General features: G+C 46.3%; 1 protein-coding gene across 1 annotated transcript in view; it reads left to right on the forward strand.

Annotated features, from left to right (window-relative positions):
* The window catches only part of LOC140411474 (triadin-like), a 134,015-nt gene that overhangs the window by 68,397 nt on the left and 37,792 nt on the right, over positions 1–27,826 (forward strand). The window contains exons 2-3 of the mRNA XM_072500571.1: positions 11,979–12,185; positions 22,620–22,673. Of these exons, the coding sequence (XP_072356672.1) occupies positions 11,979–12,185; positions 22,620–22,673 (261 nt within the window). The remainder of the gene's footprint in view (positions 1–11,978; positions 12,186–22,619; positions 22,674–27,826) is intronic.

The raw sequence follows: 27,826 nt of genomic DNA on the forward strand, positions 1-27,826 counted from the left end.
CCTGATTCCTATATACATTAAGCCATTGCTCTTTAACAGATTCAATCAACTTTCACCAAGTTCTGCGATGGCAGCTTCGTTATTGTAGATTGCAGCTGATAGCTCCCATGGCTCCAATTGCAGCTTTGTGAGAGGAGTTGCGCTTAAGCTCAGAACCTTGGCCAAAGTATTCTGAAATGGCTATGTCATGGTCTGCAGCTTTGTCCCTGACTGAATATTTTGGCATCATTTTTGCACTCCCTCCACTCAATAATGATTTGGCTTCAAAAGCTGTCATTTGGAATGAATTGACATTAAATTTAATAGTGCGCTCAAAGCGACAGTGCACTCAACACTCAGTGCGTTTAGTGCGACCAAGCACACTAAAATCTATCAAATACGCTCAAAGCTATCCAATGCACTCAACAAACTGCATTGAAAAATGCAAGGAAATTAATTACTTAAACTCATTTCATCCAAAAAAATCATTCTGCTATACAGTACATGCTTGAGAACACCACCTGATCCCCATTCGGTTTTAATTTATTTTCGTCTCAGGGTCTATACCTTCCATCCACCAAAAGTGTCTAAATTTCCCCCAGCCCACTGGGACCAGTTTCAGCATTTAAACTCTCATCAACATACCCACAGTACAGAAGGAGGCCATTTGGCCTGCAACGATCTACTCTGCCCTATATCCATAACAGCATCCTAACTTGGGTATCCCTGGACACTAAGGGGCAATTTATCATAGCCAATCCACCTAACCTGCACATCTTTGGACTGTGGGAGGAAACCAGAGCACCCAGAGGAAACCCACACAGACACGGGGAGAACGTGAAAAACTCCACACAGTCACCCAAGACCAGAATTGAACCCGGGTCCCTGGCGATGTGAGGCAGCAGCACTAACCATTGTACCACTGTGTTGCCCTTTTGAACCCCTCGCCCCTAGTCTCAGGGTTTAATTCTCCACCACTAACCTGCCCGAAGTCTCAGCCCCCTCTCTCTCGGTCTCCAAACTCCCCACTCCCTTCAGTCACCAAACTGCTCCCTCCCACTGCCCGAACCCACCTCCACTTTTCCCAATATTGACCTAACTGCCATGATTTCCACGTTTACCAGACTGATTCCTGGGATGGAAGGACTAACCTATGAGGAGAGAATGAGACAGTTAGGATTATATATGCTCGAATTCAAAAGAATGAGAGCGATACCATAGAAACCTATAAACTTCGAAAAGGGTAGATGCAGGAAGGATGTTCCTGATGGCGGGGAAATCCAGAACCAGGGGGCGTCATTCTCCGACCCCCCGCCGGGTCGGAGAATGGCCGTTGGCCGCCGAGAATCCCACCCCCGCCCCCACCGAAGCATCCGGTACCGGAGATTGGGCAGGGGCGGGAATCGGGCCGCGCCGGTTGGCGACACCCCCCCGCTCAATTCTCCGGCCCTGATGGGCCGAAGTCCCGCCCAGAAATTGCCTGTCCCGCCGGCGTAAATTAAACCTGGTATTTACCGGCGGGACCAGGATGCGTGGGCGGGCTCCGGGGTCCTGGGGGGGGGGCGCGAGGCGATCTGACCCCGGGGGGTGCCCCCACGGTGGCCTGGCCCGCGATCGGGGCCCACCGATCCGCGGGCGGGCCTGTGCCGTGGGGGCACTCTTTCCCTTCCGCCTCCGCCACGGCCTCCACCATGGCGGAGGCGGAAGAGACTCTCCCCACTGCGCATGTGCGGGAAACTGTCGGCCGCCGCTGACGCTCCCGCGCATGCGCCGCATTTCCGCACCAGCTGGCGGGGCAACAAACGCCATTTCCGCCAGCTGGCGGGGCGGAAATCCCTCCGGCGCCGGCCTAGCCCCTCAATGTTGGGGCTCGGCCCCCAAAGATGCGGAGCATTCCGCACCTTTGGGCCGGCGCGATGCCCGTCTGATTGGCGCCAGTCAGCGGACATCGCGCCGTTGGGGGAGAATTTCGCCCAGGGTCTCAGACGAAGGATACGGGGTAAACCATTTTAGACTGCGATGTGGAGAATGTCTTCACCCAGAGAGTGGCGAATCTGTGAAATTCTCTACCAGAGAAAGCAGTTGAGACCAAATAATTGCATGTTTTCAAGAAGGAGGCAGATATAGCTCTTGGGGCTAAAGGAATGAAATGAAAATCGCTTATTGTCACAAGTAGGCTTCAAATTAAGTTACTGTGGAAAGCCCCTAGTCCCACATTCCGGCGCCTATTCGGGGAGGCTGTTACGGGAATTGAACCGTGCTGCTGGCCTGCTTTCAAGCCAGCGATTTAGCCCTGTGCTAATCAAAGGATATGGGGGGAAAGCGGGATCAGGTTAGAGTTGGATGTTCAGCCATGATCATAATGAATGGTGGAGCAGGCTCGAAGGGCTGAACAGCCAACTGCTGCTCCTATTTTCTATGTTTCTATCCTCACTGCTCCCATGTGCCGGCTTCAAAGCTGCAGCAGGGCCAACCAGAAAACATCATTTCCAGTTTACAACCAGCTCTGCAAACTGAGATCTCTGGTTGTGTGTTGTGAGGGGGGGGGGGGGGGGGGGCTTATGTAGGCTAACCCCACCTTAATAGTTTGACTTTTGAAAGTTTGGGGGTAGATTTTTCTCCGGGGTGGAGGTTTTGGGGAGTGGAAGAAAATTGCACAGCGGGATGGGGGATTGTGGTGGAGAAAATTGCTGGAGAGGCGGTAGATAGTGACGGGGTGGGCACACTGAGGCATCAGGGGCGATGGTCCTGGGTAGAGTTGTGTTGCATTATGAGCTATAAAGAAAAAAATTAAAGTACACCATCGAAATAGGGTCTGCTTTTTCAAAAGTTAGCTCGTTTTTATGATGTTTGAAGCAATCGAAATTCAGGATTTTAAAAAATATATATTTTTTACGGGATGTGGTCTCACTGGCTAGGCCAGTCCTTTGTTGCCCATCCCTTGAGAAGGTGGTGGTGAGCTGCCTTCTTGAACCACTATAGTCCATGTGGTGTAGGTACACCCACTGTGTTTTATGGAGGGAGTTCCAGGATTTTGATCCAGCAAAGCTGAAGGAACGGTGATTTATTTCCAAGTCAGGATGGTGAGTGACTTGGATGGGAACTGCCAAGTGGCAGTATTCTTACGCATCTGCTGCCCTTGTCCTTCTAGATCATAGAATCACAGAATTTACAGTGCAGAAGGAGGCCATTCGGCCCATTGAGTCTGCACCAGCTCTTGGAAAGAGCACCCTACTTAAGCCCACACCTCCACCCTATCCTCATAACCCAATAACCCCAGCTAATATTTTTTGGGCACCAAGGACAATTTATCATGGCCAATCCACCTAACCTGCACATCTTTGGACTCGGGGAGGAAGCCGGAGCACCCGGAGGAAACCCAGTCAGACATGGGGAGAACGTGCAGACTCCGCACAGACAGTGATTCAAGCCGGGAATCGAACCTGGGTCCCTGGAGCTGTGAAGCAACTGTGCTAACCACTGTGCTACAGTGCTGCCCACTGATGATAGTGGCCATGGGTTTGGAAGATGCTGCCTAACGAGACTTGGTGAGTTCTTGCAGTGCATCTTGTAGATGGTACACACTGCTGCCGCTGTACCTTGATGGTGGAGGGTTTGAATATTTCTGAAAGCTTTGGCAATCAAGCAGGCTACTTTGTCTTGGATGGTGTTGAGCTTCTTGAGTGTTGTTGGAGCTATACTCATCCAGGCAAGCAAGGGGTATTCCATCACACTCCTGACTTGTGCCTTGTAGGCGTTATGCAGGCTCTGCGGAGTCAGGAGGTGAGTTACTTGCCGAAGGATTCCTAGCTTCTGGTCTGTGCTTGTAGCCACAGTATTTATATGGCAGGTCCAGTTCAGGGGCGTCATTCGCCGACCCCCCGCCGGGTTGGAGAATCGCCGGGGGCTGCCGTGAATCCCGCCCCCGCCGGTTGCCGAAGTCTCCGGTACCGGATATTCGGCGGGGGCAGGAATCGGGCTGCGCCGGTTGGCGGGCTCCCCCGCTCGATTCTACGGCCCGGATGAAGTCCCGCCGATAAATTGCCTGTCCCGCCGGAGTGGATTAAACCACCTTTTGAACGGCGGGACAAGGCGGCGTGGGCGGGCTCCGGGGTCCTGGGGGGGCGATCTGGCCCCGGGGGGTGCCCCCACGGTGGCCTGGCCCGCGATCGGGGCCCACCGATCCGCGGGAGGGCCTGTGCCGTGGGGGCACTCTTTCACTTCCACCTCCGCCACGGTCTCCACCATGGCGGAGGCAGAAGAGACACCCTCCACTGCGCATGCGCGGGAAACTGTCAGCGGCCGCTGATGCTCCCGCGAATGCGCCGCCTGGGGATGTCATTTCCGCGCCAGCTGGTGGGGCGGAAATTCCTCTGGCGTCGGCCTAGCCCCTCAATGTTGGGGCTCGGCCCCCAAAGATGCGGTGCATTCCGCACCTTTGGGGCGGCGTGATGCCCGTCTGATTGGCGCCGTTTTGGGCGCCAGTCGGCGGACATCGCGCCGTTTCGGGAGAATTTCACCCCAGTTCTGGTGTTCGGGGCGTCATTCTCCGACCCCCCGCCGGGTCGGAGAATGGCCGTTGGCTGCCGTGAATCCCGCCCCCGCTCCCGCCGAAGTCTCCGGTACCGGTGATTGGGCGGGGGCGGGAATCGGGCCGCACCGGTTGGCGGGACCCCCCGCTGGATTCTCCGGCCCGGATGGGCCGAAGTCCCGCCCAGAAATTGCCTGTCCCGCCGAGGTAAATCAAACCTGGTATTTACCGGCGGGACCTGGCGGCGTGGGCGGGCTCCGGGGTCCTGGGGGGGGGGGCGCAGGGCGATCTGACCCCGGGGGGTGCCCCCACGGTGGCCTGGCCCGCGATCGGGGCCCACTGATCCGCGGGCGGGCCTGTGCCATGGGGTCACTCTTTCCCTTCCGCCTCCGCTACAGCCTCCACCATGGCGGAGGCGGAAGTGACTCTCCCCACTGCGCATGCGTGGGAAACTTCCAGCGGCCGCTGACGCTCCTGCGCATGCGCCGGGAAACTGACAGCGGCCGCTGACGCTCCCGCGCATGCGCCGCATTTCCGCGCCAGCTGGCGGGGCAACAAACGCCATTTCCGCCAGCTGGCGGGGCGGAAATCCCTCCGGCGTCCGTCTAGCCCCTCAATGTTGGGGCTAGGCCGCCAAAGATGCGGAGCATTCCGCACCTTTGGGCCGGCGCGATGCCCGTCTGATTGGCGCTGTCTTTGGCGCCAGTCGGCGGACATCCCGCCGTTGGGGGAGAATTTCGCCAATGAAAATAAATTCTCTGATTGTTTTGGTGTATGAATGCTTCATTGCAAATGTTTGAGCTCTCTTGTTTTTTGACAAATGATAGCTACATGGTTGTTTTTGAGTGCAATTGGTGTTAAATGATAGCTAAATAAATGGGTGTAATCTGTATCAAATAAAAACTAATAAGCACTGTTGAAATTATGTCAAACTTTTTAGGTAGGGAATGTGACACTTCAAAGATTACGGACTCCTCCATGGAACCCTGCCTCCCTTCTCTAAATTAAACAGGCTTTTGAGTAATTTTCAAATTATTGTACTACCTGCTGTTGTTCAGCTACAAAAATGATTTTCAGGCAGAACTTTTGGAAATGAATTCCCTGGCAACCTTTAGCTGAACCTTAGGCCCACTGTTTGCATGTCCAAAACTTTTGACCCACCCTCACACTCAGTCTTTCATCAATTGCTTTTTGCAGCAGCTTGCTAACAAAGCTTTCCCAGGTGATTGGCATCAATATAGCTATGAAAAGCTATGAAGCTATCAGCTATGAAAAGTAAGAGCTGAAAACAATGAGCTTGCTGCGGCAATGGAGTTCTCCTGTTCTCCTGTTATGGCGGCACTGTAGCACAATGGTTAGCACTGTTGCTTCACAGTGCCAGAGGCCTGGGTTCAATTCCCAGATTGGGTCACTGTCTATGCGGAGTCTGCATGTTCTCCCCATGTCTGTGTGGGTTTCCTCCGGGTGCTTCAGTTTCCTCCCACAAGTCCCAAAATACGTGCTTGTTCGGTGAATTGGGTATTCCGAATTCTCCCCAGTGTACCCGAACTGGCACCAGAGTGTGGTGACTAGGGGATTTTCACAGGAACTTCATTGCAGTGTTAATGTAAGGCTACTTGTGACACTAATAAAGATTATTATTATAGGAATGGTAACTTCGATAATGAGATGCTTGGGCAAGGCTACCCAGCTTTCTTCGACATCTCCTCCTCTTGGGCACCTGCAATAGCAGAAGAACAACATGCTTCATAATGCTTGTATTAATGTATCTCTTGAAACACTATTGTACATCATGAAAGAATATTGTGTGAATGTAGACCTGTGTTTAAGTGATTGAATAAGCAAATCAATAATAAAAGAAGGTAAGCAATGAAAAGTAAGAGCTATCAACAATGAGCTTACTGAGGCTATTGCGTTCACCCTCTCCTGTTATCTAATATCTCTACATGCAGAATGTTGATAATTCCCTGATAAGGAGCCAGAGGTCACACCTTTGGTTACTCCCCTCCTGTCTGAAAGCACCACCTCTTGTTACATGCACCCTTATCCTGAAAGAAGATGTAAACTGGATGTTTGTTGGAGACGAAACGTTGAAGACAAGTGACCTGAAAAGAAACTTCAAGAACATCAGCCACATTTTTAAAACTTGTGAATACCCAGCGGCCAGTGAACTTTGAGCTGGCATCGTACTTGATGCTTGATATTTAATGGATGACAGGGACATGTCACAGCAAGACAGAAAAAAAGACTGTAAATGATCAGCAGTTGGCTAGGTTCCATGTGTTCTCCTTCTCCAATGGTGGATCATATTAAGAATAAAAATAAATGAAGCTTGCCTGGATAACCTATTAAAATGTGCCCCTCTGCTTACATACTCAACTTGTTCATCTTACATAGGTCAGAACACTTATGCCTCACATGCAATTCATATTTGGTCTGCAGATGAGACTCCACTGGCATATATACCATGAGCTTCACCTGGCTATATTCTTTATCTTTAACTGTCTGCTTCACTGTCAAACTTCCTGCAGCAGGGACACCAGAGTCTTTTCACGAAATGAGATCATTCCAACCCCAACCACTTTTAAGGTGAAAACTCAGGTCTAAATTTAGATGGTGCCAAGGCCATGTAAGAGCTTTAATCAAAAGAGAAATAAAGAAAAAACATCATACTGTGAATTATGGAAGGTGAAGAGGCTGTTTCGATTTGGTGGTTTAGGATTCAGAAGAGATGTACTTCTGTGAAAACTCTCACTCGACCACAGTAACTTTGACAGAATAGTCACAGACACTACAGAAAAGTATCTTAAATGTTTGCTCTGTAAAAGTGGTTAAATCCTCCCACATTATTCAGGTGCCGTACACCTTGAGCTTCACGTAACCCAAACTGAATTGTGGGACAGGCGAGCCATAAAACACCGCAGACATCCGCAGACCGGAAGTTCCCACTGGGGCCAGTAATGAGCTGCTTACGCTTCTAGAAAACACGCCATGTGGGCCCGGAAAATCCGGCCCATTGAATTAGATTATGTGCTCAGCAGTAAAGTAACAGTAATTGCCTCTGACCTCAAAGAAAGATACCCATAGAGAAATAATCATTTTTGTGGCACAGACTTCCCCTTTTCTGACTGCTGCTTGAATCTGGAACCAAGTCAAAGGGAGCTCCAGGTCCCTGCAACAGTGATGTCGACAAGCAGAGTAAGCAGCCAATCACATTGAAGCATTCTCATAGAGAGCAAAACACAAAGTTAAAAATTATCTTCACCTTTAACTTAAATTTTCTGATTTCTTTTAAAATTTATTTATGGGATGTAAGCATCGCTGGTTAGGCCAGCATTTAATGCTCATCCCTAGTTGCGCTTCAGAACATAGTGGTGAGTTGCTTTCTTAAACCGCTGCAGTTTTTGAGGTGTAGGTACACATTGTCCTATGAGGGAAGAGTTCCAGGATGTTGTCCCATCGACAATGAAGGAACGGCGATATAATTCCAAGTCAGGGTGGTGAGTGGCTTGGAGGGGAACCTCCAGGTGGTGGGGTTCCCAGGTATCTGCTCTCTTGTCCTTCTAGATGGTAGTGGTTATGGGTTTAGAAGGTGCTGTCTAAGGATTCTTGCTGAGTTACTGCACTGCATCTTGTAGGTGGTGGAGAGTTTGAATGTTTGTGGAAGGGGGAGACATCAAGTGGGCTGCTTTGTCCTGGATGGTGTCAAGCTTCTTGAGAGTTGTTGGAGCTGCACTCACCACACTCCTGACTTGTGCCTCGTAGATGGTGGACAGGCATTGCTGGTGGTGGGGTCAGGAGGTGAGTAGGATTCCTAGTCTTTGACCTGCCCTGGTAGCCACAGTATTAATATAACCAGTCCAGTTCAGTTTCTGATCAATGGTAACCCCCAAGATGTTGACTGTGGGGATTCAGCGATTGTAATGCCATTACCACATCCTTCCTATAATGAGGCGACCAGATCTGGACTTCTTAACAACCCTATCAACCTGGCTGGCAACTTCGAGGGATCTATGTACGTGGACCCCAAGATCCCTCTGTTCTTCCACACTTCCAAGTATTCTGCCTTTAACCTTGTTTTCAACATTCAAATTTGACCTTCCATATAAATGCTGATTGAGGGATTAATATTGATCAGGACACCAGTGGTAACTCCCCTCTTCTTCTTCAAAATAATGCCGTGGGGTCCTTTAGGTCCACATGGGAGAGCAGCTGGGACCTCAGTTTAACATCCCTTCTGAAAGACAGTGCAGTCTCCCTTGGTATTGCATTGGAGTGTCAGCTTAGATTTGTTTTGCTCAGATCTCTGGAATAGATTTAAACCCCCACCCTCAGGGTTGGACTTAAAGCTGGTATACAATGGCTGATTCTCCTACTCATGCCTTGTTTGAGTATTGTGCTCCACTAGAGCCTGCTTTGACTGGGTCAAAACCCATCCACCATACATTGATAACATTATGTCCTATACAGATAGGGAAGTGGAAGTGCGTTCTCCTCGCCCCCATGCTAGAAAAGTCGGTGCCGATCTGACCAATTTTAAATACGGCCACTCCAGGCAGCCATAACATGCCCCAGTTGGATTTAAAGAGGTAAGGGCCAGACTTCCACCAATCATTGAGGAGACCTGACCTTGAGGTCTGTCAGCTGAGGAAACCCGCTCTTCAGACCTGTCAGCCAATCTGATTGACCAGCAGTTCTGGCAGTCCTAGCAGGGCTAGAACTCTGAAGAGCCACTGTTGGGACTGCATGTATCTCCATGATGACGAGTGATGGCAACCAAAGTGAGGATTTATGGGGGGGGAAGGAATTGGTCACCCTAGGGAGGGTGGTGAGCTGATGGTTGGACACTGGTGGCCAAGTGAGATACACAAAGTGGGGGTAGGGTAACATCTTGGAGAGTGTTCCCCCAATGAACAGAGGGCACCCCTCCCAAATTATGTGCCCCCCTCCCTTCCCACCTTTTAACAAGAAATGTGAACAAATGGAGTTCTTACTCTCACTAGCCTGCCATTTCCCAGCATTCCATGGTTGTGGATGTGGACTGAGGGCCTTGAATGGGAAATAATTGGCCCTTTAAGGGCCTTATTAGGCTTAAGGGTGACGGTCTAGTGAGCCTTTTACACACCTCCCATATTATGGGGACCAGGTCTGGGGTATGCGGGGAGGCGGTAGGCTGGTCACCCAAATTATTTTATGTGCCACATCGCTGAAAACATACCCTCGAGAGCCATGAAATTCAGTATTAATTGGGAAATGTTGGAGCAAAGTAAAGCTCAGTGTCTGTTCTCGACCGTGTGGAGTTGTAAAAGTTATGGTTATTCGGAATTGGTGTGTGTACAGGAGAGGCAAGTTCTGCTGCTAGCTTTAGCTCGCAAAAGACAGCTCTGATCATAGTCAGAATTACACGCATATATAATTAAGGTTCTTTCAGATTTATAAGTAAGCATTGACGTCATCAATTCAGTCGGAACAATACAAGTTGATCAGTATGCATATCTTCTGGTCCCTTTAATGGGAAAACGACTAGCTAATACAATGCTTCTTTACAACCTCCTGGATTCTGTTCAACATGTTTAACTTCTGGATGGGGTATTAATGTGTTTTTATCCCTTGCACTGGGCTGGACAATGAATCCCTTACAGACAGGCTGAAGCCATGACGTGGTTCCCCTTTCTTATACTAATGCGCTGTGAGATGATTGAATTATCTCCAGTGAAGGTGACTTTTCTTTCAGGTCCAACATATTAACCCCTTGCCTGCTGGTTTTTCCCTTGACCTGTGCTGTTATAATACTTGAGACATCTTTATTATTACTTATATCAATTCAGACACACATACAGCAATTCCTTCCGCTCACAGGAAAATAGAATCGTAAGTTTTGAAAAACTCACTTTAATGCCTATCATAGCAATGTCCCTTTAAGAAATGTTTTTGTCTTATCACATGGCTTCAGTGATGTCATTGGGGGGGTGGAGCTGGGCTGAGGCTGAGTTTTTACCTTTGTTTTTGAGTTGAGAACTGGCTGTGGCACTAAGTTTTTTGCTTTCGTTTTCACATTTGACTGCTGTACTCAGACAGAGAAGTATCTTGGCCTGTCTCTCTATCTTCATTTTAAAAACTGTTTCCAGACTGCATGATAACTTGAAAAGAGATACTTGCTTTCTGGAAGGAATTCAAACCTGCTGTTTTGGAAAGGAAACAAGAGTATCCATACCATGGGCGGAATTCACCCCCCCCCCAGGCCGCGGCGGTGGGAGAATCGCCGGGGCGCGCATGAGTCCCGCCATGCTGCCCCGGCACCCGCACGCGATTCTCCCACTCCCCTCAAACCGGCACGGCGAGAATCACGGCTGGCCGCTGGGAGAATCGCCGCTCGCCCGTTACAAATGGTGAGCGGCGATTCTCCGGCCCAGATGGGCCGAACGGCCTGCCCAACATGACGGCATCCCGCCGTCCACACCTGGTCGCTGCCGACGGGAACAGCGTGGGAACGCTGGGGGGGCGGCCTGTGGGGGGCTGGAGGGGGGTTCCTACACCGGGGGCGGCCTCAAAAGGGGTCTGGGCCGCGATCGGTGCCCACCGATCAGCGGGCCAGCCTCTCTGAAGGAGGGCCTCTTTTCCTCCACCGCCCCGCAAGATCCATCCGACATCTTCTTGCGGGGCGGCCTTGGGGAGGACAGCAACCATGCATGCGCGGAATGGCACCGGCCAACCTGCGCATGCGTGGTTGATGTCATTTACGCGGTGGCGGCCTTGGGGAGGACAGCAACCACGCATGCGCGGGATGGCACCGGCCAACCTGCGCATGCGTGGTTGACGTCATTTACGCGGTGCTGGCCGTGTCATTTACGCGGTGCCGCTTTTACGCAGTGCCAAGGCCCGGCGCATGTAAATGACACAACGCCGCTACTAGCCCCCCGGGGGCGGGAAAATAGGGGGCTGGGAGTGGCCTCCGACGCCTGAGTGAAACACTCCGGTTTTCACTTCGGCGTCGGGACTTAGTCTCCCGATGGGAGAATTGCGCCCCAAGTCTTCAGTGCTGTGTGCTGGGCCACACCTCTGAAAAGGGGTTTCTGGTTTATGGGATCTTGTTATTAAATTGGAACAGTTAAGGGGGGATTCATTAAGGATTATACATAGATTACTGTAGCTGTGTGGGGTATTTATGTTTGTAGTTGATAAAAATGCTTACTGTGTGTGTTTATAAAAATGTTAACTAATTTTGTAGAATAAAGCTTGTTTTTTGATTAAAAGCGCCTAAGACCTCAGTTAAATAACACCTGTAGGGTCGGCTCTTGTGCTCATCATAACCAAAATCAATAAACAGTTGTAGGTCGGGTAGACTCCATGATATACTTTGGAGTTTTCTAAACTCTGCAATGATATAACATTGTAATTTGTATATATCTTGTCATATTCTTTTTGAAGATACTGAATTCTAACCTTGTTCATGATAATAATTATCCAGGTTACCCAGCAACCACCACCACATTTGATAATAAGAATGGAGTTGGCCCAACACCTCTGGCAAAGGTACCGAAAAAATCTGTCTCTGATGATCTTGCTACAACTTTCAGCTCTCCAGCAGCATGGTTCCTTGTCGTGGCTTTGATTGTAACCTGGTCAGCAGTGGCCATTGTGATGTTCGACTTGATGGACTACAAGAACCTTGTTGGTATGTAATGCAATCCACAAGAAGAATTACTTTTTGTTTACAGATAAACTGCCAGAATAGAATAGTTCGAATGTAATTTGATTGTTGCATATTATTATACACGATGACTTCAATGTCTTTAAGCATTGTTCAAGGTGGTGAATAACTATTTTTGTTTAACACTGAGAAGATGACTTTAAATAGATGAGAAATCTAGAATCGACTGTAGCACCAAAGAAGGTAAAGTTAGCCACACAGCTCAGTGTTTCCATTCTTGATATTGAGATGAATATTTTCAGTACTGAGGAAGAGATTACAAGATGCTCAATGAAGAGAACAATTTTCCAATTCTATAGTGTTGACCTGCTGACAGTGCATATTCAGAATTCAAATTAGCACTCCAGGCAATTTTTCGAACATACAAAATAATGTCAAAATTCCCACCAAAATTTGTGACCTGTACTTTTGACATGTGAAGCTTTCTGCAGGGGCACAAAGTTGGGAAATCAGCCCTCTGTTTCATTGAAAGTATTTGAAACATTTTATTTATCATAAAAGAGCAAAACTGAAAATAGTGGTGATGAATATTATAACACTGGATCGGAGGTTTCACTAGGTGGCTGATGCAATGGCATAAATAGCTCCCCCCTCAACCCATGAAGAAAAATCTTCAGATGTAAACGTTTTATTGTAACAATTAAACTGATCTGGATTTAAAAAGGTGGCTATCTTGTGCATTGTGGTTTATGCTTCAACCTGTTAATACATTTTCAATGATGATCCTTCAATTCGAAAAATAATCTTCACTTTTTCAAACTACAGGTATTCACAACACAAAAAGACTGTTTTGATTATTTTGAATTAAAATTAAACACTTTTGCTTCAAAGGTATAGTTTTGTAAAATATTATAATACCTGCTATGGTTTGAGAGGAGGCATTCTACCTGAGACTTACTTACATTTACAGCAACAGCATTAAAAACTTATATTTATATAAAGCCTATAATATAATAAGAAGTCCCAAGGCTCGGCCAGAATTAGAAAGGTGCTACTACAGAGAGGGGCTAGAATTGGAAAGGTGCTACTACAGAGAGGAAGGCAGGCAGGGGGTTTGGGTCTTCCGAACCTGATGTATTATTACTGGGCGGGGAATGTGGAGAAGGTGCAGAGCTGGGTCAGAGGGGTTGACTCCCAATGGGTTAGAATAGAGGAGAGTTTGTGTAGGGGGTCGGGATTGAAGGCACTAGCAACAGCGCCGCTCCCAACGGCCCTGAGGAAATGCTCAGGGAGTCTGGTAATAATAGCTTCGTTGAGAATTTGGAGGCAATTTCGCCAGCACTTCGGGTTGGGGGCAGGGTCAAGGGAAATGCCGATTCGGGGGAAACCATGGGCGGAACTCTCCACTCCCACGCCGAAATGCCCACGCCGTTGTGAACGCCGTCGAGGTTAACGACGGCGCGAAATGGCCCCTATCCCGACTGATTCAGGCCCCGACAATGGGCTAGGATCGGGGCCGCGCATCTACACGCGGCAGGCCTTGTCGCCGCGTAAAGGCGGCGCCGCATAGATGACGCGTCTTGCGCCGCATAACTGCCGTCACCCGCGCATGCGCGGGTTGGCCAGCGGCAACCCGCGCATGCGTGGTTGCCGTCCTCTCTGAGTCCGCCCCGCAAGAAGATGGCGGACGGATCTTGCGGGGCCGCGGAAGGAAGGAGGTCCTCCTTCAGAGAGGACGGCCCGACGATGGGTGGGCACCGATCGCGGGCCATGCCACATTTGAGGTACCCCCGGTGCAGGATCCCCCCCCCCCCCGGCAGGCCGCCCCCCCCCCCCCTCAGCGTTCCCGCGCTGTTCCCGATGGCAGCGACCAGGTGTTGTCGGCGCCGGGGGAAACCTGCCGTTTTGGCCTGGCCGCTCGGCCTATCCGGGCCTGAGAATAGCGGGGGTGCTGGAGAATCGCCATTTTGGATGTCTCCGGCGATTCTCCGGCCTGCGGCCCGCGGAACACGACGGGACCGTTCCCGCCGCTTGGGGGAATCGCGGGAGGGCGTCGGACCGGCGTCCCTGGAAATTTTGTCGGCCCAGGCGATTCTCCCAACTGGCGCGGGAGTGGACAATCTGGCCTCATAGATTTGAGCCAGGGAAGTGGGATGGAAATTTCCGGAGATGGGAGGAGAAAGGAATTAGGACACTAAAAGATTTGTTTCTTGGGGGTCGGTTTGCAGGATTGAAGGAGCTGGGAGCGAAGTATGGGCTGGAGCAGGGGGAAATATTTAGATACAAGAGGTTCGAGACTTTGCCAGAAAGGAGATACAGAACTTCCCAGTAGAGCCGGCTTCCACATTGCTGGAGGAGGTGCTGACGACAGGGGGACTGGAGAAGGGGGTAGTATCGGTGGTTTATGGGGCCATTTTGGAAGAGGAGAAGGCACTGCTGGAAGGGATCAAGGCAAAGTGGGAGGAAGAGATGGGAGAGGGTATGGAGGAGGGGTTCTGATGTGAGGTGGTCCGGAGGGTGAACTCCTCCACCTCGTGTGTGAGGTTGGGGCTGATACAGCTGAAGGTGGTGTATAGAGCACACCTTACAAGGGCGAGGATGAGCCGGCTCTTTGAGAGGGTAATGTGTGTGAACATTGCAGGGGGGGGCCCCCACAAACCACATTCATATGTTTTGGTCCTGTCGAAAACTGGAGGATTACTGGAAGGAGGTTTTTAAAGTAATCTCTAAAGTGGTGCACGTGAAACTGGACCCGGGCCCTCGGGAGGCCATATTCGGGGTGTTGGACCAGCCGGGGTTGGAAACGGACATGGAGGCAGATGTTGTCGCCTTCGTCTCATTGATCGCCCGAAGGCAGATCCTTTAGGGTGGAGATCAACCTCTCCACCCTATGCCCTGTCGTGGCAGGGGTCCTCCTGGAATTCTTGACTCTTGAAAAGGTCAAATTTGAACTGAGGGGAAGGATGGAGGGGTTCTACAATTCATGGGCGTTATTCATTATGCACTTTCGAGAATTGGATTACATCGAACATTAGCGGGGGGTTGGGAGGTTAGGGGAGGGGGACTGTATGTGTTAATGGTGACTATGGGTGATTCCTAATTCTTTTTTGTCATTTGTTTCTGTTAAGATGAGGATTAATGTTAGGGGGTTTGGTGGGAGGATGGGATTGTTGTTATTGATATGGGGAATGACATTGCATTCGTTACTGATTATTGGTTATTGTTGGGTGTAAATTTGGGAGAAAATGTGAAAAAGGAGAATAAAAATATTTTTTAAAAGGAAAAAGAAGTCCCAAGGCTCTTCACAGGGGCATTAAAAAACAGAATATGACACCTATCCACATAAGGAGATATTAGGGCTGTTGATCAAAGGTTTGGCCAAAGAGATAGGTTTTAAGGAGTGTCTTAAACGAGATATTGTGCAGTTCAGTAAGAATGCGTGACCTCTGGCACTCACTGGTAATGCAACCTGAGTCTTATTCCCAAAAATGCACTGTCAGCTATCCTGTCCGCTATAATTTCAGTACAAGGGAATAGACTAGGCATGCTAGCAGTTCATTTCAGGTATTATTAGGGTGATAGGCATTGCTAGATCCCGCTTATATTTCACATCTAACTTGTGGACCAGTGCTAAACAGCGCCGTGGCGAGGTCTCCCAGGTGCAGGCCCTGATAGAATCCAGTGGCTACATATTTAAGTGAGCCTGACTGCTCATTTAAATATGTAAATCGGGATCACGCCCAGTGAGAGTGAGATCCAGATCATGACATCTCATGATATCCCGTGAGGCGTTCCGAGCATCGCAAATCCCACGAGAGGCCTCTCCCGAGATTTAATAGCCTTGTTGCATCACCGAGTCAGGCGCGGCATGGCAGTTTGATCGCGCCCAATGTTTCCACTATCTGGGCAGCTGAGGAGAAGATCCATCAGTACAACTCAGAGTGACTATTAAGCTTCTTCATCATGTGAACAGTTAATGAGCCCAAAGTAAAGCATTTGACTTCGATACTCTGGTCATGACATTCACTGATATTGAAAGAAGATTCATAGAAACCAACAATTTGTAGAAGTGTATTGCTAGCTTGAAGCGGTGGGCTAAGGGTAATCCACCTCTTCCTGAAGCAAACCACTGGGCCTGATGGATGGGTCAGGGTAAGTGAGGAGGTGATCACTCTGATCATTGGATGGCTGTAACATTAGAGATTTCTAATGATCAGAAATTACTAATCCTAATACATCAAAGAAGAGGGAAGCTAGAGACCTTTAAACTTTAGGATGAGCTAAGTCTCCATTAGAAGCAATCAACATTGCAGAAAAAAAAATCACAAATATAAGTTAAACACTCCCAAGCCTCGGAGAATGGCTCAACACAACATCTAAGTGAGCAGGTGAAGCAAAGGGAGGGGAAAAAACAAGGAACCACAAAAGCAAAGAAATCTAACAGACAGATTTATTACAAACAGAACACCGAAGGGAACACTAGACAGTTCAAAGCAAAACAGAACAAACAAGGCAAATAATAATTAAAAGCATGATCAGAAATAAGTCACATCAAAAGGGAATGCCCGAAATTTAAAAAATGTAAAATTAAAAGTGACCAGGAAGAGAAATATGACAAATGTGGAAAACAGCCAAGATATTAGAAAAAAAATGGAAAAGATGTGTGTTTCTTGTGGATGTTTATAAACAGAACAGCTAGATGTACAAAAACCTAAAGTAAGATATATGACCTTTAGGAAACAAAGTACAGAACTTATAATAGCATGCAGAAAGGATGTTCTGCAGGCAGGCGAACAACGTTAGACTGAGTAAATTAATTATCTCAGATGAGTGATATGCCAGACTAACATTATAAATCAAGCGTGCACCTTTCGGGGTTTGAGCTGGATACAAGAACAATCAGGAACAGCATTACCATGAAAGACAGGAAAATGCTGAAACGAGCCTCAAAAATGGGGCTACAGGAGGGAATAAGCGTGATAATAGAAGCGGCAAAGCTATAAATTCTGGGAAGCTGTCCAGGAGGTCACACTAGCAAACAGATACCAGGCACTCTTCAACATTACAGAGGATAATTGCATTCCAGAGAAAGAATAGTTAGAGAATCAGGGGGAGAAAGCTGAACCAAGACAGCTTGCAGGTCATGAAGGGACTGTCGTCATTGAGATTCTTTACTCAGGCAAGTAGATGACTGACTGGATCTGTTATCAAGGCAATATCTGTAAGATGGTGAACATTCTACTTTGTACAAATTGAAGAAAGGTTAGAAGGATACAGAAAGGCACAGGTGGGGCATCAGTTTGTAGGAATAAATTGTATTTATATAAATAACTGGAAATGCCAATGAAATTGGAAGAGGCAGGTCAGAAATAACAGAATGAGTTAGGCAAGATATGTAAGTGGCCAAAATAACTTACATGAGCGTAGAATTCTTCATGCATAAAGAAAACATACATCCTATGCCTTCTCCAGAAGTGTTAGGGTTAAATAACTAAGTATTTATCTGAAATATCTGAATCTTGGTAGATTCAATGTAAAGTACATCCAACCAATTCAGAGGAACAACCAATTCCATCAAACTTCCTAAGTTTTGCCTAAGTTGCGAATATTACTTCTTTACATTTTGACTTTATGAATCCAGGTCGTTTATGGAAGTTATAAATATACATGATGGCAGCAACAAACTCTGAACACTCAGTACCCTTCTTCTGCCCATGTTTGAACTTGCTGAAAGTTCCATTCCCCTGTGCTCACCGACTTACATTATCTCCTGGTCAAGCGACATCTTGATTTGAAAATTCTCATCCTTGCTTTCATATGCCTCCCAAGGTCTGGCCCCTTCCTATCTCTGTAATCTCATCCAGCCACACAACTCTCAGATATCTGCCCTCCTCCACTTCTGCATTCTCAGTCTCACAATTGCTCCATCGTGGTAGTTATGCTTTCAGTTGCCTAGGCTCCAAGCACTGGAATATGCTCTCTACAACTCTCTGCCTCTCTACCTTGCTTTCCTTCTTTAAGATAATCCCTGAAACCTACCTCTTTGATCAAGCTTTTGGTCATCTGACCTAGAATGTGGTTCGGTGTCATACTTTGTTCCTGTGAAGTGCGTTACATTAAGGCTGCTATATAAATATAAGTTGTTGTTGCTTCTCCCATTTATTCTGACAACTCTTATCACGCATGTTCTTTGTCTCTGAATAACAAAAACAGTAGATACAGTTAAGTACCAGGGTAGTGCAGGAAAGAGCTTCAAGGATCTAGCAGAATAGCAGGGATCTAAGTTCGGAAGAAGTACTGAAGAATCTTGGCAGAGGCATCTGAGAGCTGATCTGGCACCTGTTAATAATTTTAAAGTTAACCCAGAATAATGGTTTCCCTGAACATAGGTTCAAATAAATAAAAGGCCATTCAGGACACATACAACATATGGTATAACGGTCCGGATGGAGAAGAGGTGCCAAAACCACAAGAATAATTTCAAAGATAATTCATGCTTCAGTAGGGAATCTAAGAATCTCTCTGGGTGATTGAAATATGATTGGTAAATGACTGTCTTTATCCATAATTAACTAACTTGCAAATTGCTGCAGCTATTTATTTTTTGCTGCTCTGGACACAGTGCTCAGTGGCAGACAATGAAATTCCTTCCAAACATGCCTGAATAATAAAGTTTAATTGCCCATTTTCCTGTTGGTAAGAACCTTGGAAAATAAATGATCAACACATTTCTCCATTTAATTAGTCTATTTTTGTCATGAAATAACTGTGGGACATCATAGTTTTTTGTGCAAATTCCATGACTTAGGAAACATTTCCAACAATTGGCTGAAATAGCCAGCAGATACGAATAATTTGGCTCCTTGGTACCTCAATGGTGTAACTTTACAGTAAAACTCAACCTATCTCTTCCTTCCAAATAAGGAAGTAACTTTAGTAGACGTGTTTGTGGCCTGAAACTACATTAAAATAGCACATCCAGCAGGTGGAAACCTCAGGATTTGTTGGAGCATAGCCAAGTTAATTTTAAATCTGTTAAATTTTGTAAATATAGTTTAGCACGTTGAGTAATACGAGCTATTTAAATATGGGTGACAAAATTGACAGTCATTCTGCAGTGTAAAATCTGACAAACGTGGCAGATGGGTTAATTAGGAAAATCCACTTTACCTTTAATCTGATATAATTCCAATTTCTGTTCATTGTACTTCACAAGGAAATCTTCAAACTGTAAGTGGGATTTATAATTCAATAAGTATTCTTTGTTTTTAAATCAATGAACTCCCTTCTGATTTTTAGGCTTCAGCATACTAGATGATGACCCCTGCTTCCACATCCCATACATATTAATAAAATGTGATTCCTTCTCTGCTATTTAACAACAATTATTTAAGATGCATGCATTATGCATATTTGAATGTCAAGGCCTTGCTCTAAATAGGGTATGTATGCTGGAGAGATTTTTTACAAATTAAAATTATTCTCCCACTCCAGAAATGATCCACTTTGTATTCTGATTCTGAGCTGATTTTATTAGATAAAAATTCTTAGTGTTCTCAGAAAAAAGGTCAATCTTTCCCCATGTTGCAACCGAGGGTATCTGAGGCCAAATTCAGGATTGCATTCCTCTGCTTATAGGGAATGTGGTTGGGATGGTGATCAAGTTGGCAATTGTAAGGCTTTTCTAATTAACACTATGCATTCTGCGCTTCAATTAACATTGCCATTAAATTATTTCTGAGCTCTTATAATGTGAGTTGTGATGGAAGTTAGTAGTATAATTAAAACAATTTATACAGCTATCAAGAAATGCTGCTTTACAGGGCATGTTGCTAATCATACAACTGGCTTTATAGATTCCACCTAATAGGAGTTTGAGAGAAGTTGTTATACTCATTTACATTTTTCTATTTACATCTTAGCTGGGTCAGCAATTTATTTATAAAATACAATGGGCGCGGTTCTCCACTCCCACGCCGAAGTGGCCGCGCCGTCGTGAACGCCGTCGAGGTTCACGATGGCGCGGAACGGCCCCGGTCCCAACCGATTCAGGCCCTGACAATGGGCCAGTATCGGGGCCGCGTCATCTACACGCGCCAGGCCTTGTCGCCCGCGTAAAAGCGGCGCCGCATAGATGATGCGGCGCCGCATAGATGATGCGGCCGGCGCCGCATAACGGGCGTCATCCGCGCATGCGTGGTTGCCGTCCTCTCTAAGTCCGCCCCGCAAGAAGATGGGGGATGGATCTTGCGGGGCCGCGGAAGGAAGGAGGTCCTCCTTCAGAGAGGACGGCCCGACGATCGGTGGGCACCGATCGCGGGCCACCCCACATTCCAGGTAAAGCCCGGTGCAGGATCCCCCCTCGCCCCCCCCACAGGCCGCCCCCCCAGCATTCACGCACCGCTCACGACTGCAGCGACCAGGTGTGGACGGCGCCGGGGGAACTCGCCGTTTTGGCCTGGCCGCTCAGCCCATCCAGGCCTCAGAATAGCGGGGGTGCCGGAGAATTCCCATTTTCGGTGTCTCCGGCGATTCTCCGGCCTGCGGCCCACGAAACTCGACCGGGCCGTTCCTGCCGCTTGGGAGAATCGTGGGAGGGCGTTGGACTGGCGTCCCCGGAAATTTTGACGGTCCAGGCGATTCTCCCAACCAGCGTGGGAGTGGAGAATCGCGCCCAATGCGTTTAATTTCATAACTTAATGTGCTTAAATGCGTTTTAAAGACACCCAAAATAACTAATAGTTAATTAGGTTACACATTGGTGATTTTAACTGCTTATCTGAGGTGCTGTGCAAGATTGAAAATAATAATGACTGAAACAATAACATATTGATATCTAAGCAATCCTGTTTTTGTATCCAGAACAAATTGGGGTTTTGCAACTATCACATTCATGACACCAAATAGGTTGTTATTTCACTCCTCCAATGATACAAAATATCAGAGTGCATTTGTCATGACAAGCTATGCATATTCATATTGCTTTTCGATTGTATAGTACGTACTCTGATATTTTACATCACATTTGGAACTACGCAGTAGAAAAAAACAATCGAAATAGATTGCACTGAAAAGTTTGCTTGCCACAATTAAACACCTTTTACTTGGTTAATGGGTGGGGGTTCATGTTTGTTCCTTGAAAATTCAATCATCTGAAATGTACAAGTGTTACTGAGTGACAGAAGCATTATTAATCTTCAGTAAATATTACAACTTCGTGCTTTGTTATACAAATCTTCACAATGCGGCAGGGATTTAGGAGTTTACTCGATGGAGAAAGAATTGAGGAGGGATGGTACTCATCACTAAGGTTAAATTCAATGGCAATCTTTCATGACTAGAAGTGAATAGGGGATTGGGATATTTTCCCTTCCAACCCAGGCTTTCGTTTGAGCATGGAATATTACATTAATTTCTTCATTAATTAGTATGACGATGCTCCAAGTTGATAATGTGCTGCTCGTTTGCAACGTAGCCTATAAAAACGACTTCATTTCAAGAACAAAAATAAAATCTGTGTGGCTTCTAAAAGCAAATTATTTATTTAAATGTAGTTCTCAATTCACAATTTTGCTGCAAAGTTTCCACATCCATATGCGTCCCTGTTACCATGATACACAATTCACTTTTGAAACACATCTCTGGATTTTTCCATTGTCCAACTATTTTAGTATGGTGAGAAATCAGGATAACCGAGACTTTTTACATACTGGATACTTCACCTCTACGTTTGTTTGCCTATTGTTATCAATATGACATGTCAACCTTTCCCTTCTGCTGTAAAGTCTTGCATTGACACCTTTCCACTGGTTTAAAAGTCAGAAAGATATTTTAGGAACAGGGTTACGCTTATGACAGGGGTGGGAATATCTGCTTTGCTACTGCCTACACATCATGCAAAAGAAGGGCGTCTGTCTTTTTGCCTGTGAGGTCATTTTGAGTCATCAAGAGCCAGTATTGCAAATTCCAACCGTACAATTCTCTGATTTGTGCATTTAGTAGCTGAGGTTCCACTTCGGGAATAGGTCGGAAGGTACCTTGTGCACATTTTAAAGCAGCCTACACAAAACTTTGCCTGGCTTGTTCAAAACAGGCCAGATGACAACCGTGCTCCACTATGTAATCCGACATACAAATTAACTCTGCATGCAATTTCCTTTTTCAAGACAAAAAATTAGAAATTGAGAACGTATTACTGCACGGGTTGTGTTTTTTAACGACTGTAAAAGAACGTCCTCTAGTTGGTTATAACCGACGATCTGTTCAAATCCCAAACACTTTGCAATGCAGCAATTTCCTAATGTGAACTGTCATCTTTTACTGAAATGATGAACGTTTTTTTTCTGAATTTCAATGATGGTGAGTCATTCCTGGGTCCTCATTACTTTTAATGCTTTTCCCTCCTTTCTCAATCGATCATGCTACCACTTCATCTCGTTGTCATCCTGGTTTCTAAAGCTGACATAGACCCCGCCTATTCTCTGTACTGTGATGAGCCCTGTTTGCCACCTGGTAAAGACATACTGCATGCAGCGGTGGTGTTGAAACAGCTTTGACTGCTTTATTGTCTGGAATGTTTGAAAATACATCTAGCTCCAACTACAATTTAGGAAATTGAACCTAATCCACCATTGCTGGTTTGTCCAAAAATAATCAAACCAATCTTCCTCTCCAATTATGGAAATGATCTATAAATAATTAACTTGTAGTCTGCCAACAACATATTGAATGATTTCCAATATGTTTCCAGAATGCTTATAGTCAAATGGTTAATGTATACGACTTGACAAAGCAACAGCATGTTCTTATTTTAAAAAAATTAGAACATAAATCCAATAAGTACCTTTAGACAATGGTGGTAATTTCTAAACCTTTTAAGTTTTTGGAAAACCTCAGAAAGAATTTTGTTTTTTTCACAGAAGATTAAATAAGCTTTATTCCTTTTGTTAATATTGAGAGGAATAAGAGGAGAATTCAAAATATTATCAAACCTTTAATCAATTATTTCACCCCAGCTACCATCCGTGAAGTTAGATATCTTCGCACAAATTGGGTTCTAGTGTTAAAAAATATATTGCTGAAGGATCACTTCCTGAACATGATATTGAAGGCCGTTTTTGAGATTTAACGTTGAACGTTGTATGTTTTTAAGAACACTGGAGAGTAGATGCTATTAACATACAAACCATTTAAATAAAACCTAATGATAGAATAAATAACAGTGACAGTACAGGTCAATTAAATATCAGAATGTCAATATAACGTCAAAGGCAGATCTCCTGTTATTTATGTGTAAAAATGAAAGGAATAAATTACTGTTTAAACATAATCAGTTCCTAAGATTTTATCTGTGGATACAAATAAATAAAAGCCTGCATTGCAATATGTGGGCGGCATGGTAGCACAATGGTTAGCACTGTTGCTTCACAGCGCCAGGAGCCTGGGTTCAATTCCTGGCTTGGGTCACTGTCTGTGCAGAGTCTGCACGTTCTCCCGTGTCTGCATGGGTTTCCTCCACAAATTCAAAAAGACGTGCTTGTTAGGTGAATTGGACATTCTGAATTCTCCTTCAGTATATCCGAACAGGTGCCGGAGTGCGACGACTAGGGGATTTTCACAGTAACTTCATTGCAGTGTTAATGTAAGCTTATTTGTGACACTACTAAAGATTATTATTATTACAGGTTTCATATCAATGGCATTTCCATACTTTGTAGAACATTTCAAATATGAACTAAGGAGCCTTTCAAATTACCATTGCTGCATTTTCAAACATTTCAGACTGTGTGGGTGACTTTGGTGTACTGAAGAAGAATTATTTTTGGCTGGTGTTACTGTGTGCAAAGTCAAAGGTAACGTAACATCATAAAAAGTGAAAAAAAATTGGCAAGACAAAGACTGATGAAGTTACTGAGCTATTACCTAACTATAGTATTTCAATAATTGTAAAAAGCAGTGTACCCAGCGCAAAAAAACTTTTAATGGTTTTGCTTTCTGTTAATGCAGAGGAACATAGGTCATTGAGCCCTCAAGTCGGTTCCACTACTCAGTGAAACCATAACTGATCTGTGGAATAGCTCAAACTGTTGGTAAACAGAAATCTAACAATCTGAGATTTACAATTAACAATTTTTCTGATTGGCAAGATGTAGCGAAGGTGTGCCACAAGGATCATTGCAGGGACCTCAGCAATTTATAATTTATATAAATGACTTGAATGAAGAGACCGAAGATATTCTTGCAAAATTTGCTGATGACATGAAAATAGGTAGGAAAGTATACTGTGAAGAGAACATAAGGAGGCCACAAAGAGATATAGACAGTTTAAGCGACTGGACAAAGATCTTGCTAATGGCGTGCTATGTGGGAAAATGGGAAAGTATCTATTTTGGCAGGAAGAATAAAAAATAAGCTTATTATCTAAATGGCATGGTGGCACAGTGGTTAGCACTGCTGCCTTGTGGCACCTAGGACCCGGGTTCGATCCCAGTCCCAGGTCACTGTCCATGTGGAGTTTGCACATTCTCCCTGTGTCTGCATGGGTTTCACCCTCACAAATCCCCACAAAAAAGATGTGCAGGGTAGGTGAATTGGGACGCTAAATTGCCCCTTAATTGGAAAAAAAAGAATTGGGTATTCTACATTTTAAACAAAAAAAATGATCTAAATTGTGAGAGTTTGTTCAGAGATTCAAAAGGAAAGTGGGTGCCCAAGTACATGAAAAACAAACTGTTAGCATGTTGGTACAGCAAGTAATTAGGGAAGCTAATAGAATGTTATAATTCATTGCGAGGGGAATTGAATATAAAAGTAGGGAACCTGTGCTTCAGTCATACTTGACAACAGTGAGACCATATTTGAAGTTCTGTGTACAGTATTGGTCTCCTTCTTTAAGGAAGGATGTAAATGTGTTAGAAGCAGTTCAGAAAAGGATTACCAGACTAACACCAGAATGAGTGGTTGTCTTATGTGAAAAGGTTGGAAAGCTAGGCTTGTGTCCACTGGCGTTTAGAAGTGTAAACGACAACTTGATTGAAACCTTTAAGACTCTGACGGTCTTGACAGGGTGGACGTTGGGAGGATGCTTCCTCATGTGGGAGAACCTAGAACTCGGGGTCACTGTTTAAAAATAGGAGGACGCCCATTTAAGACAGAGGTGAGGAGAATTCTTTTTCTCTCAGAGGCTTGTGAGTCTTTGGAACTCCCGTTCTCAGAAGGCAATGGAAGCAGGGACTTTGAATAATTTTAAGTCAGAGGTAGATGAATTCTTGATAAACAAGGGGGTGAAAAATTGTCCTTGCTAGGGGGAACTTACAATCAGATCAGCGATGACCTGATTGAATGGCGAAGCAGACTCGAGGGGCTGAGTGACCTACTCCTCCTAATTCATATGTTCATATGTATCAACTGCTACTTGTGGAAGAGTTCAAATTTCTACTACCCTTTGCATGGAGAGCGTGTTTCCTAACTTGTTTCTGAAATACCTAATTTTAATTTTAAGGTAAGACCTCTAGTTCTAGATTCCCCAGCCAGATGAAATAGTTTATTTCCAACAACCGTACCAGTTCCTCCTAATATCTCAAAAACTTTAATCAAATTCCAGGGAAAGCAACTCTAATTTATGTAATCTTTCCTTGTAATTTAGCCCTTTACGTCTAGGCATTATTCCGGTACATCTATGCTGCATTCCCTCCAAAGCCAATATCACATCTAAGTTGTGATGCCCAGAACTCAACACAGTACTCTAGGTCTGATTTAATCAGGGCTTTGTATAGCTGAAACAGGACTTTGTATTAAGATGCTGGAGATATAAAAGCCAGAATTCCATTTGCCTTTTTGAATTTATTTTTGTATTTGCCCCTGAGGAATGTACAATTCTTCCCTATGTTTGACAAGTCTGTCAGAGTTTTTGAATGGCCAACTAGCACAGTAGATAAGAAGGGAGTGGTGGGTGCAGTATATTTACATTTTCAGAAGGCATTTGAAAAGTTTCCACAGAAGAGGTTGTTACACAAAATTAGTGTTCACAGGATTGGAAGAGAAAAAGACAGTGAGAATAAACTGGGCAATTTAGGGGTGGTAGGGTGTAACTGATGGAGCGTTGTAAGGATTAGTGCTTGGGCCCAACTATTTACAATCTCTGTCAATGATTTAGATGATTGCAATGTATCCAATTTTTCTGACAAAGTAAGTTAAATGGGAAACTAAGCTCTGAGAAGAAGACAAATTTATGCATGACATGGAATGCAAGGGATTCTCTTGGGAATCCCGCTAATGGGCCAGCATTGTGAGTGGGGAGCCCAATAGCGAGGTCCCACAGCCAACTCCAGTACGCCTCTGCTGCATCTCAGCAGCCATGTACCCAATGATTACCTGGGTGCCCCCCACCCTCAAATTCGGGGGTGACCTGACCCGGCCCCCTTCAGGGACTTCTGTAATAGGAAGTACTTCCCAAAGACCCCTACAATAGGGAGATCCCCTCCAGGGACACCTGTAATAGGAGACCCCCCCCTCAGCCCCTTTAATAGGGAGACCCCTCAGGAACCCTTGTAATAGGGAGACCTTCCCACAGGGACCCCTGCAACCGGGAGATCCCCACATGGACCCGTGTAACAGGGAGACCCCCCATTGGGACCCTCTTAATAGGGAGACCTCCCACAGGAACCGCTACAATGGGAAGACCCCCCCACAGTGTCTGCTGTAATAGGGGGATCACCCCAGGGACCACCTGACAAAAGGGACCCCACACAAGGACCCCAGTAATATGGGCCCAGCCCAGGGGCCGCCTGGCCAAAGGAATCCACCCAAGGACCACCCTCCCACACAGACCCCATCAAAGAGAGGTAAGTGCATTCCAAACACTAAGTGCATTCTAATCATTCAAGCGTGTGATTGCACAGCATTTATCTCTCTTTGATGTGGTCAATGTTTTAAACATTGGAGTTTCACCACTTAGGCCACTGTACTATGAAGGCAGAAGATGAAGATCAAAGCTGTAGGTGGTTCAGGTAGAAGCTGTCAATCACAGACCACTTCTAGACATTTATGAATGGCTTACAGCTAATCGATCTGTCTTTAAGTCCCATTTGCATTCATTTACAGTTCCTGCTGGCGCGTGGTCCTGGACCTCTTCTGGGGGTCGAAGCATCATGTTCGGGTCGGCGCCCAATGTCGATCCCAATTTTGCCCCAATGTCCAATTCTCCATCCCATCAGGTGACATGGGAGGGAGAATCCCATCCTATGTTCCATTTAGTTCAGAGATGTTCTGATATGTTCAAAACCTGGGGCGAAATTCTCCGACCCTCCGCCGGGTCGGAGAATCGCGGGGGGCTGGCGTGAATCCCACCACCGCCGGATGCCGAAGACTCCGTTACCTGAGATTCGGTGGGGGCAGGAATCGCGCCGCGCCGGTTGGCGGGTCCCCCCACGCGAAGTCCCGCCGCTAAAATGCCTGTCCCGCCGGCGTAAATTAAACCACCTACCTTACCGGCGTGACAAGGCGGCGCGGGTGGGCTCCGGGGTCCTGGGGGGTGCGGTGCGATCTGGCCCCGGGGGGTGCCCCCACGGTGGCCTGGCCCATGATCGGGGCCCACCGATCCGCAGGCGGGCCTGTGCCGTGGGGGCACTCTTTCCCTTCCGCCTCCGCCACGGTCTCCACCATGG

This window comes from Scyliorhinus torazame, chromosome 4 (assembly GCF_047496885.1).
Source record: "Scyliorhinus torazame isolate Kashiwa2021f chromosome 4, sScyTor2.1, whole genome shotgun sequence".
NCBI classification, from domain to species: Eukaryota; Metazoa; Chordata; class Chondrichthyes; order Carcharhiniformes; family Scyliorhinidae; genus Scyliorhinus; species Scyliorhinus torazame.